A 17,458-nucleotide genomic window follows, 5' to 3' on the forward strand; every position below is an offset into this window, starting at 1 on the left:
CACTTCCTTTGGTGGGAGATTGGGGCGGGGGGTTGGGGTTGGGAGGGAGCGTTCCATACAGGCCTCTGGAATTTCCTGCTAATTTTAATCAAGATGTCTTACGGAAGTAGGCTAACAAATTTGTTGTGGCGTAAGTTTTTGTGGACTCGAGCCCCCCTTTGACCGAAGCATGTGGTGAAATCTTAGTTGGCAGGTACCGTATTTTTTGCTCTATAAGACTCATTTTTTCCCTCCTAAAAAGTAAGGGGAAATGTGTGTGCATCTTATGGAGTGAATGCAGGCTGCACAGCAATCCCTCTTGTTGTTCTGGCTTCTGAGATTCAGAATAATTTTTTTCTTGTTTTCCTCCTCCAAAAACTAGGTGCGTCTTATGGTCTGGTGCGTCTTATAGAGTGAAAAATACGATATATACAGCAGAAAATTGTAAGGTGAGAGTTGAATTGCCAGGAGATACTGAAATCAGTGATTATTAGAGTTTAAATGTGTGTTAAATAGCCACCTTTACAGTAGCAGATGGGTGACAATTGCTGAGATGATTGTATTACTAATATTTATAGTGGGGCAATGAACCATTTTGAAGAAACAGTCATAGATATCACAGATAGCCTGGCATTGGTAAACTAATTAACACGTGTGGAATGATTAAGAAACTTTTGTCTCTTTAAGTGGAATTGAGTCTGCAAAAACTTGTGCCACAGTAAATTTGTCTTTAAGGTGCCACAAGACTCGTTGGCTGTTTTTGCTGCAACATTGCTAATCTCTCCGGAAATCTGTTAAATGTTAACCTCTCAGCATGCCATGCTTCAACCAGAGAGGGCTGTAACTTGCTTTGGAATTGTAAATTTTGTTTTGATGCCTTTTCGAGATGCATGTTTATAGGAGTTTGGAGAGAAGCAGGGGAATGACTTGTCATGGATTCTTCCTTGGCTGGCTTCCAAGGGGTGAGAGCGATGAAACCATGGTTCTTAATTTTGGAACACTAAAACAAGACCCATGTGTATTCACATTGCAGAATGCCGTTCTGTTAAGATATTTTCTTAATGCTTCATGCCTTGTGTCATTCATCGGCTGGGGGTATGCAGTGAACACATTTTCTGCATGGCAAGTCATCAGATATTTAATACTGTGCTGTGTGTATTGTTTGTGTAGTATTTACACTTTAGGGGCTTGAAACATGGCAAGGTAATTTCCCTCTGCTGTGTTGCACATTGCAGTCTTGCCATCGCTGCACGGACCAGGTAGGGGCCACAGAGATGTCTTCACACAATGCCCATTACCTGATTTGTTTCCACATGCCAAACTCCAATTCATCAAAGCTGTCATTTGAGCGTGTCCAGTGGCTGTCCAATGTACACGCCGCAGCTTACCTGCAGCTCTTTCAAATCAGATGGAAGCTGGTTTGAGGGAAAGTGCACCAGACTGGAGTATTTCTCAAGAAGCTACAGGAATCCTATGGATTGTGTCCTCAGCTTAAAACCAGCAATGGGAGCATGATGAAGCCAGATTAAGTGGTCGTGGGTAATAATAATAATAATAATAATAATAATAATAATAATAATATCTTTATTGTCATTGCCCCCTCTCAGGGACAACGAAATTACTTGGCTGCTCCATCCACCCAGGTAGGGCACTCCACTCAAAATCAGAACAAGTATAAAAACACTAATTAAAACAATACAGCATAATACAGCAAGGAAGATTAGATGACTTTCAAAGTCCAGGTTTCCCATTCAGGGCCGAGATTGCTCTGGAGAAGAAGCTGTTCTTGAGACGGCTCGTTCTTGTCTTCATCGTCCTGTATCTCCGTCCTGACGGCAGGAGCTCGAAGAGACAGTGACCAGGATGCGATGGATCTTTTACTATGTCCAGTGCCTTCCTATGGCACCTTGTGGCATAAATCTGCTCTAAGGTGGAGAGGGGGCAGCCAACAATGCTCTCTGCTGCCTTAACAACTCTGCACAACCCCATCCTGTCCTGGGTAGTACAGCTTCCGTACCACACACATAAGCCATAAGTGAGCACGCTCTCAATGGCACAGTGATAGAAGGCAAGCAGCAGTTTCTGCGGAAGATAGTTTTTCCTTAGGATTCTCAAAAAGTGCAGTCTCTGCTGCACCTTCTTCACAAGCCCCCTTGTGTTGGCACTCCAGGACAGATCCTCTTGTAATTCAATACCCAAAAATCTGAACGTTGTTACCCTCTCCACACAGACCCCATCAATCAAAAGTGGCTGGACACAGCCTCTGTCACTTGCAAAACGCTAACTAACATCCTCAGGATTCTGGTGTTCACTTAAAAAATGCCTCTTCTCTTGTCTCTTAAGATCTTTCAAGGAAAACTTGTTCCATTTAAGGCACAGCAGGTGAATCTGAGATCCAGGACCTTCTCGCACATGGCATTTGCCCAAAGAAACTCAGCTTTTAGACTCGCAAAAAAAAAACACAAAAAAACAAAAAAACAAAAAAACAAAAAAACCTTCCCCCTTGCCCCAAGATGGCTTTCAGCCGATTAGAATGCTAATGTTCAGATTTCAGACTTACCAGTAGCTGAGCAGTTCCTGACCTGTCTGTCCTTAGTTGTTTTTTAAATTTGCTATATCCAATTACTATGATGTGATATTTATGCTGATTTTATTAACTGCCCGAGGAGCTTCTGTTCAACTTTAGTACAAGTCTCCACTGTATTAAAGAGTCAGCTGATACTTTTTGTGAAATAATAGCTATTGGCTAAGATCAAGTGTAAGTGCTTTTTTTTGGGGGGGGGGGGTAAATGCTTCAGGTCCAGCATTTCGGCCATTGAGTTGTGGGTCTGATGTGGCCATAGCTCAGTGGCACAGCACAGCTTTTCATGTAGAAATACCTGGGTTAAATTCCCAGTATATTTCCAGGTAGGGCTGGAAAAGGCTGCCTACCCGAAATCCTGGAAAACCGCTGCAAATCAGTGTAGAAATACTGAACTAAATGGACCAATGATTTGGCTCAGTTTCTGCCTTGAGACCAGCAAGTCTCCCATGTAAATGGGGACAGTGGCTGATATTGGGGCCTCAAATTTCAGCAGAGCCCTGTGTGATGCCAAAATTCGGTTCCCCTCCGCCTCTCACGCTGCGTTGTAAATCATATTTTCGGCACCCCTGAGGCTCCACACCGGTTGCTCTTCCCTAAATCCTCCTCTGATGAGGATTATTTTGTTTCCAGTAGGAAAGAATAGGCTGCTTCATTGACTGTTGTCTTCTGTTGGAACATGTCAATTAGCAAGAGAACAAAGTCCTCTTTAGTTTTCACACTGACGCCACCTTACCCAGCAGTTGAGCATTTCTGCTTCATGGCTCCCCAGCGTATTCTCAAAGGCTGTTTGATAAAGGAAATCGTGGCACTTGACAGTAGAGGGCAGTAGTTTGCAGATGCTTGTTATCTGCTGCATTTTGGCAGAAGCAAGGCCTAGAAGTGCCTTTTGCTGTTAAAAGTGGCAAAAAAGGAGAACTTTCTCGCAAAGTGCCTCAAGACTTCCAGCCTGTATTTAAAATTATAATAATAATAAAAAATGATTTCTCACATCCTCTCTTTATAGCAAATGACTTCATGTTTTTAAGTTTTTTAATGGCAGAAAATATTTCATTATTTGTTTACAAGTTGCAATGTGAAGTGAAGCAATATACCAGATGATTAAACAGAAAAATAGAAATGCATAAACTGTCATTCATGAGTCCTGGGTAGGTTGTGCTGCAGAGAATGTTCACAACAGAGAAGAAGAAGAAGAAGAAGAGTTTATTATTTATACCCCACCCATCTGGCTGGGTTTCCCAGGCACTCTGGGCAGCTTTCAACAGAGCATTAAAAACAGAATAAAACTTCAAACATTAAAAACTTCCCTAAACAAGGCTGTCTTCAGATGTCTTCTAAAAGTCAGATAGTTGTTTATTTCCCTGACATCTGACGAGAGGGCGTTCCACAGGGCAGGCGCCACTACCGAGAAGGCCCCTTGCCTGGTTCTCTGTAACTTTGCTTCTCTCAGTGAGGGAACAACCAGAAGGCTCTCGGAGCTGGACCTCAATGTCTGAGCAGAACGATGGGGGTGGAGCTGCTCCTTCAGGTATACTGGGCCAAGGCCGTTTAGGGCTTTAAAGGTCAGCACCAACACTTTGAATTGTGCCTGGAAATGTTCTGGGAGCCAATGTAGGTCTTTCAAACCTGTGTTATGTGTTCTCGGCAGCCACTTCCAGTCACCAGTCTAGCTGCCACATTCTGGATTAATTGCAGTTTCTGAGTCACCTTCAAAGGTAGCCCCACGTAGAGCGCATTGCAGTAGTCCAAGCGTAACTAGAGCATGCGAGACAGTCTGCAGGTAGGTAGGGTCTCAGCCTGTGTACCAGATGGAGCTGATAGACAAGCAGTGGGAAGGGGGCCTGGCAACTTGAAGAGCCCTTAAGAACACGAGAAGAGCTTCTGAATCTGGCCAAAGTCTCATCCAGCCCAGCATCCTGCGCTCACAGCAGCCAGTCAGATGCCTGTGGGAAACCTGCAAGCAGGACCCCGAACACAAGAACTCCCTCCCTTCTTATGGTTTTTCTAGCAACTGGTATTCATTACTGCCTCAGACTGTGGAGGCAGAGCATAGTCATCATAGCTGGTAGCCATTGATAGCCTTTTGCTGTTTAGTTGTTTATTCGAGTCCGTCTCTTCGTGACCCCATGGACCAGAGCACGCCAGCCACTCCTGCCTTCCACTGCCTCCCGCAGTTTGGTCAGACTCATCTTTGTCGCTTCGAGAACACTGTCCAACCATCTCGTCCTCTGTCGTCCCCTTCTCCTTGTGCCCTGCATCTTTCCCAGCATCAGGATCTTTTCCAGGGAGTCTTCTCTTCTCATGAGGTAGCCAAAGCTCTCACTTCCATACATCACTACTGGGAAAACCATAGCTGTAACTATACAGACCTTTGTTGGCAAGGTAATGTCTCTGCTTTTTAAGATGCTGTCTAGGTTTGTCATCGCTTTTCTCCCGAGAAGCAGGCGTCTTTTAGTTTCGTGGCTGCTGTCACCGTCTGCAGTAAAATCTCTCACTGCCTCCATTTCTTTCCCTTCTATTTGCCAGGAGGTAATGGGACCAGTGGCATGATCTTCGTTTTTTGATAGCCTTATGCTTTATCAGTTTGTCTAAAATCCTCTAAAGCTATCCTAGTTGGATGCCATCACTGTTCTTGAGTTTCATACTTTAAGTATCTGCTGCCTGAAGAATTGCTTTCTTTTTATCTCTCCTGGATCTTCCAACATTCAGCCCCATTGGATGTTTTTCTTGAGTACCAGTCTCATGAGAGAGGGAGAAATATTTTCTCTTCCCCCACGCTGTGCATAATTTTATGCCTTCCATCATAGCACCTCTTGCTCATCTTTTCTGTAAACTTACAAGTCCCAAATGTTGCAGCCTTTCCTCATAGAGGAGCTGCTCCAATCCCCTTGATCATTTTGGTGGCCCAATAATGACTAGATTAGAAATACGACAGAGGGAAGCTGACTTCATATATTTTTTATGTTTTGTTCTCAGTGTTTGGTTTTACAGTGGTAACTCGGAAGTCGAACGGAATCTGTTCCGGAAGTCCGTTCGACTTCCAAAACGTTCGGAAACCAAGGTGCGGCTTCCGATTGGCTGCAGGAGCTCCTGCAGCCAATCAGAAGCTGCATCGGATATTCGGATATTCGGATTCCAAAGAACATTCACAAACCGGAACACACACTTCTGGGTTTGCAGCGCTCGGGAGCCAAAATGTTCAACTCGCAAGGCGTTCAGGATCCAAATGAATGTTTTGTTTTATGTAAACCTCCTTAGAAGTTTTTCTTGATTAAGCGGTATGTAAATATTGTTGAACAAAATCAAATTTTTGGCAATTGAACATTATGGAACCTTGACAGTGGGTAGTGGACTTCTATCAGTATTGAGGTGTTCTGTGGCTTGACAGCAGCAAGCTGCTGGTTTGGCAGGCTTGAATTAGTTTTAAGATTTCATATGAACACTGCACATGCAACTCTGTTTTTAGTGGTAAAGAGCAAAAAAGGAAGCGGGGGGGGGGGGGACCCAGTGTGAAATGCTGCAGAAAATGGCTTCCTTCTGTTGGAATTAAGAATGTGGAATATTGTGGGAGGGTTTGGCGAGGTACTGTGAAATGTAGGGCTTGAATTAGAAGCAGAGCGTAGCGTGGAAATGAGAAAAGATCACTTTATCTTGAACAATGTTCCTGGGCTCATAAAAAATAATTTAATTTGTTTTCAATAAAAACCCCTTGGTCATCACTCACTGGGGCAAGGTTAAGTTAATTATTCAGCGCCGTTATAGAGTTCAGGTATTGATCTGCCTTTCTGCTGTACCGCCATCTCCACATTCTGGAAAACCCTTAATACATGCAGGCTGTCTGTAGCAGTGAAACATTTGGGAGTTCAGCTACTGCCATTGTAATCACCGTTTTCAGTGCGGGGGGGGGGGGGCGGGAGTAAGGCTACATTGCGGTTTCATTACCAGACACGGTCCCCAAAGTGGGACTTTCTAGAAAATATTTGAAAAGGTAAAAGAATGTTTTTCGAGCCATCCAAATGTGGCTGAAATCTTTAAGCAGGCTGCAAATGTAGGGATTTTGTGTTAGGAAATGCACACGAAGCAAATAGCATTCTGCCTTAAACCAGGTCAGACGATTTGTCCATTAAGCCCCATATTTTGTCTGCTTTGCCCTTGCAGCAGCAGTTCTGTATGGTCTTGGGGAGATGATCTTCCCCGTCACCTTATTGCAGGGGTCGGCAACCTTTTTATACCCATGGACACATCTGGATTTTTGAGCAAGTGTTGTGGATGCCACCACCTCACTTCCCTCCTCCCCTTCATCAAACTGCCCCCTCCCCTCAAGAAAGTGAGAGAAAGAGTGCAGAAACACACATGCACACATACTCCCCCCCCACACACACACACCAAGGGATCTGGGTAAAAGTCAGATTGAATCTGACCCTTGACAAGCACATAGAGCTGAAAGAGGAAGTGAGATAGAGTATCACCCTAGTAACTTCCTCCTTTGATTCCGTGTGCTCTTTTTTCCTTTTTTTTATAACAATTTATTGATTTTCCAAAAATGGCATAAAAGAATGAAAAATAACAACAGCAATCTTTTTAAAATTAAAAATTAAAAATTGAAGTAAAATAAAAACAGAAAAAAATCATAAGTAAATTTTGCTTGACTTTCCTCCCCTCCCCCTCTTGGTTTGATTGTTTAATACTTATTCATGCACGTCCATAAAACCTTATAAGTATTCTTCATGATCCAATTTTAAACCTTCTTCATCTTAATACAAGTGACATTTAAAAGTTATACTAGTGTAAAAATCTGTACACAAAGCTCAAAGGATATGCATTAAATATTTACCCCCTTTTTAAAATTCGAAGTCCTTTCTTGGGTTTCAAGTTATCTAATTTATCCTGCATAGTTCAAAAGTTTATTTTGCCAATCTTCTTCTTTGGCGGAGGCTTCTTCCTTCTGTCTTGGCCTGGCATCGACTCTTGAGTACAGGAACAATACCTTTTGTTCAACAAGTCCATCAAAACTTGTACATCTCAATATCGTATCTTCAATTTTTTTTCCAACAACAGTCATTTTCCACATAACTCAGGTGGTCAGAAAGGCCCAACAGAGACTCCATTTCCTCAGGGTCTTGCGAAAGAATAATGTTAAACAACAACCTTTTACCAGTCCACAATAGAAAGTGTCCTTTCATATTGTATCACAGTGTGGTATGTTGGCCTGACAGCCATGGACAGAAAGTCTCTACAGAGGGTAGTGAATACAGCACATGATATCATGGGCTGTCCCTTGGGATTGTTGCTTTAGGAGAGTGAGAAAAATGCTCAGCGATGACTCACACCCCGGCCATCACCTCTTTAATCTTGTACCCTCGGGCAGGAGATATAGAAGTATAATCAGCTGTACCAACAGGCTAAAAAATAGCTTCTGTCCGTGGGCTGTTAGGCTGTTGAACGGAAAATAGCATAGCGAAATAGACTTGCAAGGTGGTATGTTGTTTGATAAGAGATTGAGTGTTGGGGAGTGAGGCTCGTTTAATTTCATTGTACACAGGTTGTACAATGACAATAAAGATATTATTATTATTATTATTATTAGTCCTGGGCCATTCTGTGTGCTTCTCAAGGGAGAAAAAGGTAACAGGTTGGGGGAGGGGGAGGGGCACAAAAGCTTCGCAGGTGAGGAAGACCTCAAGGGCATCATTGGGCCTCCAGATGGCACATTGGCAACCACTGTCTTATATCTTATCCTCTTAAAATGGAAATGCCAGGTGTTGAACCTATATAGTTTGTCTGTATGCAAAGCGTGTCCCTTACCACTGGGCTATGGCCTCCTCCTCTTGTGCTCTCACATACCCCTATGTTTCATCAACCTGATGTCCTCCAGATGTTTTGTTTATTTATTCAATTTATATACCACTCTTTATCAGAAGATCCCTGGGCATTGTACAACATTAAGAAAACACATTACGGAACATCAGTGAAAGAAACATAATAAAAAACATAATGGCAGACAGCCTAATAGTAAAATAATAATCATCATCATAATAGTCCCCCACACTTTCACAGGTCATAGATTATTTAATAGCCATAGGCCTGGGTAAAGAGGAATGTTTTACCCTGGCGTCTAAAAACATGTAGTGATGGTGCCAGACAAGCCTCTCTGGGGAGAGCATTCCACAGTCTGGGGTTTTAGACTACAACTCCCAGCATTCCCAACTGGTACAGCTGCCTGGTCCTCCATGGTTCGGAGGAGCCAGAATGAACCTCAGGCTCCCATTCCTCTTTGCACAAGGTGATTTGCTCCCATTCTTCGTAGTTTCAAGAGATGCAGTTTGTCAAGACGCTTGAATCGGGCAAGCTATCCTTTTTCTCTAGGGCAGAATTGGAAACCGTGGCTTGATCTGAGTTTTCCGTTTCGGTTTGGAAGTAAACCATGGCTTGAACAAAATTGGAAAAGGGGGAGGGATTTGGAACATGCCAGTGGACAAAAGAGTGCGTGAACACAAGGTTCCAAAATACAACTTGGATGATTAATTAATCCAGCCTTCCACAATTCTGGTGCTTTCCCCCTGCTTTGGGCTTGCGACTCCCATTAGCCCCGGCCAGCATGGCCAATGGCCAGGAATAATGACTGTTTTTGGAAAGAACCAGAAGGCACCAGGTTAGAGAAATCTGGTCTAAACCAAGCCTTTGCGTCTAGTTGCTTTTAGGTGTATCAGTACATTGCAGACGCCTATTGAGCATTTGTTCTGATTGGTTTGCGAGGAGGTTAGATGGTGTTGCACCAAAGCAAGCCTTACCTCTGGGTGCATTTTGCCCTGCCCTCACTTATTTTAAAAAGCCCAATTTTTTGGGGGGGGAGGACAGGTTTGTTGCACCAGACCTCCCAGTCAACTACAATTGTGTGACTGGAATTTGCCTGTATGGGATTGCATCCCACCCCAAAATAGTAACCGTCTGCAAGCTTTCCTCCTCTGAACTTTAAATTCCCATTTTAAACCTAGGCAGTGCCAAAGACCCGTCTTTTCAGAGGCATGTTTATACACGAGTCACTAAGACGGGAAAAGATATGCACCTCCGCAGCCCTCTTAATTTCAGAAAGGAGCACTGCTAATGAGAACAGTGGGAACTCTGAACTCCAGCTGAGAACCGAGGGCTGTCTCTTTGTAAATTTCCAAGTCGAATTGGTCCTTCATTGCATATGTTTCATTTGCAGGCTGCTGCAGTATGACCCTTCACTGACCCTCTCCGGAAGAAGCACAACTTCTCCCCCTCAGTTACTCATGTGCATTCTGTTCTTTAAGTTTGACCCGCGACCTGTTTCCAAAAATGCATACAGGTAATTTTCAACTCTGGTTATATTAGTCTCTTATCTAAATGTTTTGCTGCCATAGCTGCTGGGATATGTAACACTATTCATGGGATTGCTCGCTGTGCTGGCTTTGCTGTGCTGTTTGTGACCTTAATCTAACCTCCTATTTGTCTCCTAAATGGAAAACCAATGCCGTAAAGAAAACACCCCCTCCATCCGCCTCCCCCTCTCCCTTTTTTCCCCTGGCACCTAGGAAAAGGTAGAATTGAATCAGCAGAACATTGTCGTTTGCACCTGTTTTCATATTTCCTATGTTGCAGGAATTTATGTACAGTGGTACCTCGGGTTACATACGCTTCAGGTTACACACTTGACTAACCCAGAAATAGTGCTTCAGGTTAAGAACTTTGCTTCAGGATAAGAACAGAAATTGGGCTCCAGCGGCACGGCAGCAGCAGGAGGCCCCATTAGCTAAAGTGGTGCTTGAGGTTAAGAACAGTTTCAGGTTAAGAACGGACCTCCGGAATGAATTAAGTACTTCACCCGAGGTACCACTGTACAGTGGTGCCCCGCAAGACGAACGCCTCGCAAGACGGAAAACCCGCTAGACGAAAGGGTTTTCCGTTTTGGAGGCGCTTCGCAAAACGAATTTCCCTATGGGCTTGCTTCGCAAGACGAAAATGTCTTGCGAGTTCCTGCGGGTTCCCCCCCCTTTTCCCCCCTTTTCCTAAGCCGCTAAGCCGCTTATCAGCTGATCCGCTTATAAGCCGCTTAACAGCTGATCGCTAAAAGCCGCTAAACCGCTAATAGCGCTAATCCGCTAAGCTGTCAATGGGCTTGCTTCGCAAGACGAAAAAACCGCTATACGAAGAGAATCGCGGAACGGATTAATTTTGTCTTGCGAGGCACCACTGTATAGGTTGGGGGGGTTGCGCCTCCAGCAGATATCATGCACATGCATCCCACTTCCAAAATCAGCACAATCACTTTTGTGACTTTTGTGACTTGTCCCCACAAAACACTTCATCACAGTTTCTTCCTATTTACAGTGGACGCTCAGGTTGCGAACGTGATCTGTGCGGGAAGCACATCCGCAACCCGCAGCGCCACATCTGCTCATGTGCGGGTCGCAATTCGGCACTTCTGTGCATGTGCAAGTGCCGAAACCCGGAAGTAACCCGTTCCAGTACTTCTGGGTTCGGCGCGGAGCACAACCCGCAATCGCACAACCCAAAGCGTCTGTAACCCGAGCTATGACTGTATTCAAAGGGCCTCTGCTGCACAATACCAAATGTAACATTTCACTAATAAATGTATCTATGTACTGGCTCACTGGGAAAACTTCATAAATTCAAATAGACATGTGAGCTCAGCTACTCAGCAGCCCCTCTGCCTGAGTAATAATCCCTGGCTTCCTGATACCTGAGTGCCAGAGAGGTAGCCATTCCAGAAATAACAAACCCAGATGAAGACAAAAGGGTGTGATTAACTTGGCTGGGAAACAGGGAAATGTAAATATCTCTTTTGTTCCACTTGATGGGTGTTTTGGAGGGCAAGGGGAGGAATGGGGCAGGTTCCAGGATGCTCAGATTACTGCCACCAGACCTCTCCTTTCATGATGTAACCATAATGTATTAGTGGTGTAGTTTGGGGGAGTGTAACATGGGGATTAGCAGCTAATAAAAGTTTGGGTTCTCTTTTGTACGGGGCTTCCATCTTGTTTCACCTTGTGGCAGGTGGGAGTCCTGTCTTCAATAAAGACGAAGTTACTGGTTGCTGTTTTGCTCTGATATGATATTCCTGGCTGGCGTCCTTGTTTTTTGTCCAAGGGAGCCCTCGGATTTCTCCATTAACACCTAGTTAGGAGGTAGATCTAGAGTCCTCTTCACAAATTTAACGTGCATATGCTCAGTGCCTCGTGGGTCAGCAGGATTGCACCCACTCACCTCTGCCTGATGACTCCTGAGCCTTCACATGCCAAATGTCACATGTAGCGGTTGCAAAGCCCAATGCATTTAGGGCTCCTGTCATAGGATTGTTTGTCACCATCCGATCCTCATTTGCCCCCGCAGCACCAGGCCTGTTGTACTGTTCCCCATAAGTCTTATGCAAGAGGGGGAGCTGGCCTAGAGGGGGTGGGCACAATCCTGCTGCCTCCCTGCATAAGCAAAGCTGCTGGTTTGAGCCAATGGCTCATCTAGTCGAGCATCCTGTTCTCACAGTGGCTAACCAGATTCCTATGGGAAACCCGCAAGCAGGACCCAAGAAACCTTCCTGTGTTTTTTCAGCAACTGGTATTCAGAAGCATTATTGCCTCTAATGGTGGAGGCAGAGCATAGCCCCCATGGTTGGTAGCCTTCAATAGATCCCTTCCTTCCATTAACTTGTCTAACCTTCTTTAAAGGACCCCTGACCATTAGGTCCAGTTATGGCTGACTCTGGGGTTGCGGCACTCATCTTGCTTTATTGGCCGAGGGAGCTGGCATACAGCTTCTGGGTCACGTGGCCAACATGACTAAGCTGCTTCTGGCGAACCAGAGCTGCGCATGGAAATGCCGTTTACCTTCCTGCTGGAGCAGTACCTGTTTATCTACTTGCGCTTTGACGTTCTTTCGAACTGCTAGGTTGGCAGGATCAGGGACCGAGCAATGGGAGCTCACCCCGTCACGGGGATTCGAACCGCCAACCTTCTGATCAGCAAGTCCTAGCCTCTGTGGTTTAACCCGCAGCGCCGCCCCCATGGCTAGTAGCCTTCAATAGAACCCTCCCTTCCATTAATTCGTCTAACCTTCTTTAAAAGCCCTCTATTTCCATATCCCCTCTTACCTGATTTTTTTTCCCAAACTAAAAAGTCCCAAACACTGCAATCTTTCCTCATAGCAGAATTGCTCCATCCCCTTGAGCATTGCCCCTTTCTTAACACTTTCCTGACTCTACAATATTCTTTTCGAGGTGACGGTGACCAGGACTGTCAACAGTATCCTAGATGCTTTTGCACCATAGATCTGTATAACAGTATTGTGATACTGGCAGTTTCATTTCCGGTTCCTTTCCTAATAATCCTCCCTAGCATGGACTTTACCTTTTCCACTGCTGCAACACACTGGGTCTACATCTGCTACAAACCACAACATTATTTCCACCACCCCCTTTTTGCCTACTGCCTTAGTATTTTAATGTTAAGCTGCATTTTTTTGTTGTTGTTAAAATAAATAAATAAAAGTATTGAGCAGCATCCTTCATCAATTTGTCATGCACATAGGAAAGGAAAAAAAAGATACTGGCATTGTAAACAAAACTTGTAAGATTAATGAAGGATGAAATACTTGGGAACCATACGATAATAATAAATACTAAATAACAGAGACAGCAAAAAAAACGACAAATGTACAAGCAAATCCTGAATTTTGCAGAATAGAAAGAAACTTGGTCAAGGCTACACCAGCATGATAAATCACAGGGGGAGAACAAACCAAAGGGGCAGAATAATACAGTTTGCAAAATAAGGTGTAACGTGAACATCTCTTTATTTATTTGTTTGTTTTTTTATACTACCTGGGTTTATCATCATATTCACTAGATCTAAAACTTGCACACAAAAAGTGTGTACCACCTGTAAAAATAGACACTGAGCACAGAGTACCATTTTTCTTCCACTTACTGCTCATTTGTAAAAGAAGCCTATGGGATAAAATGTATTGGCACATCATCTTAGAACACACTGGTTTGCAAGACCATTTACTATGGTCAGGATCTATAGAGGCTGCGTGTGATAGAAATCAGATGCAAGTACTAACCTGCTATGAGATTGAACCTTTGGAGCCAGAATCTTATTTGGGCATAGGGCCATATATATGGCCCAGTGGTAGAACACAACCTTTGCATGCCAAAGGTCTCTGGTTCAGTCTCTGGCAAACCAGGTAGGGCTGGAAAAGACCCCTGTAGGAAACTCTAGAGTGCTATTGCCAGTCACCTTAGGTGATGCTGAGCTACATAGACCAGTGGTCTGACTTCCTGTGTTTCTTTGACGATAGCCTCCTGTGTTTCTATGATGACCATGCCAGCATCTCATACTAATGCAATATTAGGAAGTCCCCACCCAAAAGGCAAAAATCAGGGCAGTGAGAGACCATGGAGATAGCTGGAGTTTGTGGTAGTGGACAGCTGGCTATGTCTTGTAGCTAGGGTTTAGGCATGAGATTCCTCCAAAACCAGGTTTTTCCAATATACTTCTTCCGTATTGTGTATAAATGTTTTCCATTTAAACACACATCTCTCTCTCTCTCTCACTCACTCACTTTCACATACATATAAAGATTTATAAATCTCATTTTTGAGATACAAATTGCTACTTTTGTAAATACAGGTTTTAGCTTTCAGAGCCATAATCTCATAATCTTTTTATGGAACTGAATTATATCACAGGAAATTGCTTCAATGGAATGATTTCTCGTGCTTCCATCTCTCTCTGCCCCCACATTAAGAAGTTACATAAATCTTAACACAGTTGAGGTTATGTAGCTATTTTTAGGGTCTTGTATAATTTATTTGGAGAAGAGCACTTCTGCTGCTGTTCTCCAATATGGAGACTTTGAAAGAAAGAAGTAAGGTATTCTAATAAAGTATGAATTTAGAACCTTGCATTCACACACCCAATTTAAGAACAAAACAAATTCCTTCCAGTAGCACCTTAAAGACCAAATAAGTCAGTTCTTGGTATGAGCTTTCGTGTGCATGCACACTTCTTCAGATACCAATTTAAGAAGTTTAGTTTCTAGGTTGCATTGTGGCTAGCAGACATTCAGGAATTAAACCCAGCCCCACTACAGATATAACGGTCCTGTTTTGACTGTGGTCTTTGAGCTTCAGGCTCATGGGTTCCCTTCCCTTGCCTACTTTAATTTGCTCACTTACCTCCTGTTTGCTTTTGAACCAGTATTAGAAGCCACGGTTTGAAATGGGGTTCTAATTCAGGGTTGCTCAAACCAAAGTTCATCCGATTTGGCCATTGCCACAAACTGTTGTTTGCTCAGTCCAGGAAATGAGCGAGTGAACTGGATGAAAGGAGGGAAGGAGAAGGAACATGCAAGCATAAAGCTTATTCATAACAAATTGGCCCTGATGCCTGAACCGTGCCATTACATATAATAAACAAGTGGAATTTCAGGTGATTCCAAAGAGGTGCAGGGTGCCCGCCCACCAGTATGCAAAGGTAGGTGTGGCCTTGTACAGTAGTATCTCAGAAGTCAAAAGGAATCCATTCCGGAAGTCCATTCGACTTCCAAGACGTTCAGAAACCAAGGCGCAACTTCCGATTGGCTGTAGGAAGGTCCTGAAGCCAATCGGAAGCTGTGGAAGTCACGTCGGACATTCAGGTTTCAAAGAACGTTTGCAAACTGGAACACTCACTTCCGGGTTTGCGGCGTTTGGGAGCCAAAACGTTCGACTGGCGAGGCATTCGGCTTCCAAGGTACAACTGTATATTGAAGTGTTCTAATGAACCTGGCAAATCTCAGTGCCAGTCTGAAGAACCAGCAAACATCTTGTGCATGTTGCCTGTACTTGGAATTTTGCTTCACTTGCATAAGCAGTTTTCTCCAGTTTTCCATTCCACCAAAGCATAGGTGGACAAATCTTGCTAATTCTATAATGACCACTCGTGAGCAGTGCCTGTGGGCGGGTTTCTCCCTTTCTCTATAGTGAGAGACAAACTCATATCAGTCAGAACCCCCCCCCCCCCAAAAAAAAATTCCCTTTGGATGTAATGCTTGGGGGATGCGAAACTGCAGTAGCCCTTGAGTCTGTGATGTGTGCATTATGAAACCAAGCAGTAATTGAGATTAAAGATACTCCACTGAACGTAAAACTAGTTTAGATCATTGATTAGAAGTGTGTAGCCATTGTAGCCAAAGCCCTCTCTTCCTATGAATTAATGTCAGCTTTTATAGTCCCTTCTAGATCATCAAAATTACTTCATAATGACCAAATATATTATAACTAATTGGCTTAAGAAAGCAGACTTCTTCGGAGGTCACCCTTAAATGTTGGTGTTTCTTGACTAACTTCTTGCATTAAATCTGAATACCTTTTTAATGTATGCTTCATTGCTCAAGTGGATGAAAGAAGGATCTTTCCTCTCATTTAGCACCCAGCCAGTGTGTTCCTTTGGAACATTGTGTTGGAGAAAGACTTAAGTTAGTCCCCATTGAAATCCCTTGGGCCACATCCACACCATATATTTAAAGCACCACTATACCATTTTATCCCCTTTAGATGCTGAGAGTTGTTAGGACACCCCTATTCCCCTTGTGGAACTAGAATTCCCATAGTTCCCTGGGAAGAGGGATTGTCTGATGCACCACTCTGTGAGGGGAATAGGGGGTCTCCCAACAACTCACAGGACCCTTAACAAGCTCAAGTTCCCAGGACACTTGGAGGGAAGCAACAATTTTTAGTGGCATAGTAGAGTTTTAAATTCATGGCACAGTCATTCCTAACTTGTCCCATTCATTTCAGATAATGTAATCTGGATACAACCTACTGTGTCTTTCAGAAAAATTGCAATCCTGAAACCTTCCTACACAGGATAAAATATTGCATATTTAAATGAATGTTACCACTTGGTCGTAAAACTGGGAGTGGGCAATAACTGCTATCCACTTCTCCAATTACATGAATGGTGCTCTGGTTTTCAGCCAAGCAGTCCTCCCATCTTTACAGGGCTCACTTGAGACACTTAGCTACCTAAGTGAGAGCAGCAAAAGATGCATAATACCCCCTGAACATTCACAGAATTGGCTTTAAAAGGGGTGGGGTGGGAAACTTGAGAACCACCAGAGGCTGTTGGACTCCCAACTTCCATCAGCCCCAGCCAGCATGGTCAATAGTGAGGGAAAGGTGAAAACTAATCCAACAGGAAGACTGCAGGCTCCCTATCCCTCCTTTTAATTTCATATCAGTAGATGGAGCAAACAGAATCCTCATTACTTTGCAGTCTGCCTTCTCTTCCCAAAGGACCTTAGATACAAACTGGGACATGGGTGGCGCTAATTAAAGTAAATTTCCTAGGGAGGATGAGAGACTATGTTACCTTTGCAAGATGGTGAGGAACTTTTTTCTTCTTGTTGTCAGATGCAGTTCCCAACGCTTGTATTACACCACTGGTTTTTGGCATTGCAAAATCCATGCTGCCTTTTCCAAGGAGCAGACTGATGTGGGTGGTGCTGTGGTCTAAACCACTGAGCCTCTTGGGCTTGCCGATCGGAAGGTCGGCGGTTTGAATCCCCACGACAGGGTGAGCTCCCGTTGCTCTGTCCCAGCTTCTGCCAACCTAGCAGTTTGAAAGTACGTCAGAGTTCAAGTAGATAAATAGGTACCACTCCAGCGGCCACATGACCTGGAAAGCTGTCTGTGGACAAACGCCGGCTCCCTTGGCCTGAAACGAGTGCCGCAACCCCATAGTCACCTTTGACTGCACTTAACTGTCCAGGGGTCCTTTACCTTTTACTTTTTAGATACAAACTCCCCTAACCCAAATAACTGAGGTGGGGCAGAGATAACTATTTCCTGTAAGGTATAGTGCATCCTCTGGGTTT

At 44.0% G+C, this 17,458-nt stretch overlaps 1 protein-coding gene across 3 annotated transcripts in view; it reads left to right on the forward strand.

The window, feature by feature from the left end:
- Positions 1–17,458, forward strand: part of TANGO2 (transport and golgi organization 2 homolog) — a gene marked incomplete at its 5' end in the record, with an annotated part of 94,663 nt that overhangs the window by 25,131 nt on the left and 52,074 nt on the right. For all 3 annotated transcript variants that reach the window (XM_081842836.1, XM_081842838.1, XM_081842837.1), the window contains one exon: positions 9,768–9,890. In XM_081842836.1, coding sequence (XP_081698962.1) covers positions 9,768–9,890 — 123 coding nt within the window. The remainder of the gene's footprint in view (positions 1–9,767; positions 9,891–17,458) is intronic.

Source organism: Podarcis erhardii (genome assembly GCF_964252035.2).
Source record: "Podarcis erhardii genome assembly, chromosome: 15".
Classification (NCBI taxonomy): Eukaryota; Metazoa; Chordata; class Lepidosauria; order Squamata; family Lacertidae; genus Podarcis; species Podarcis erhardii.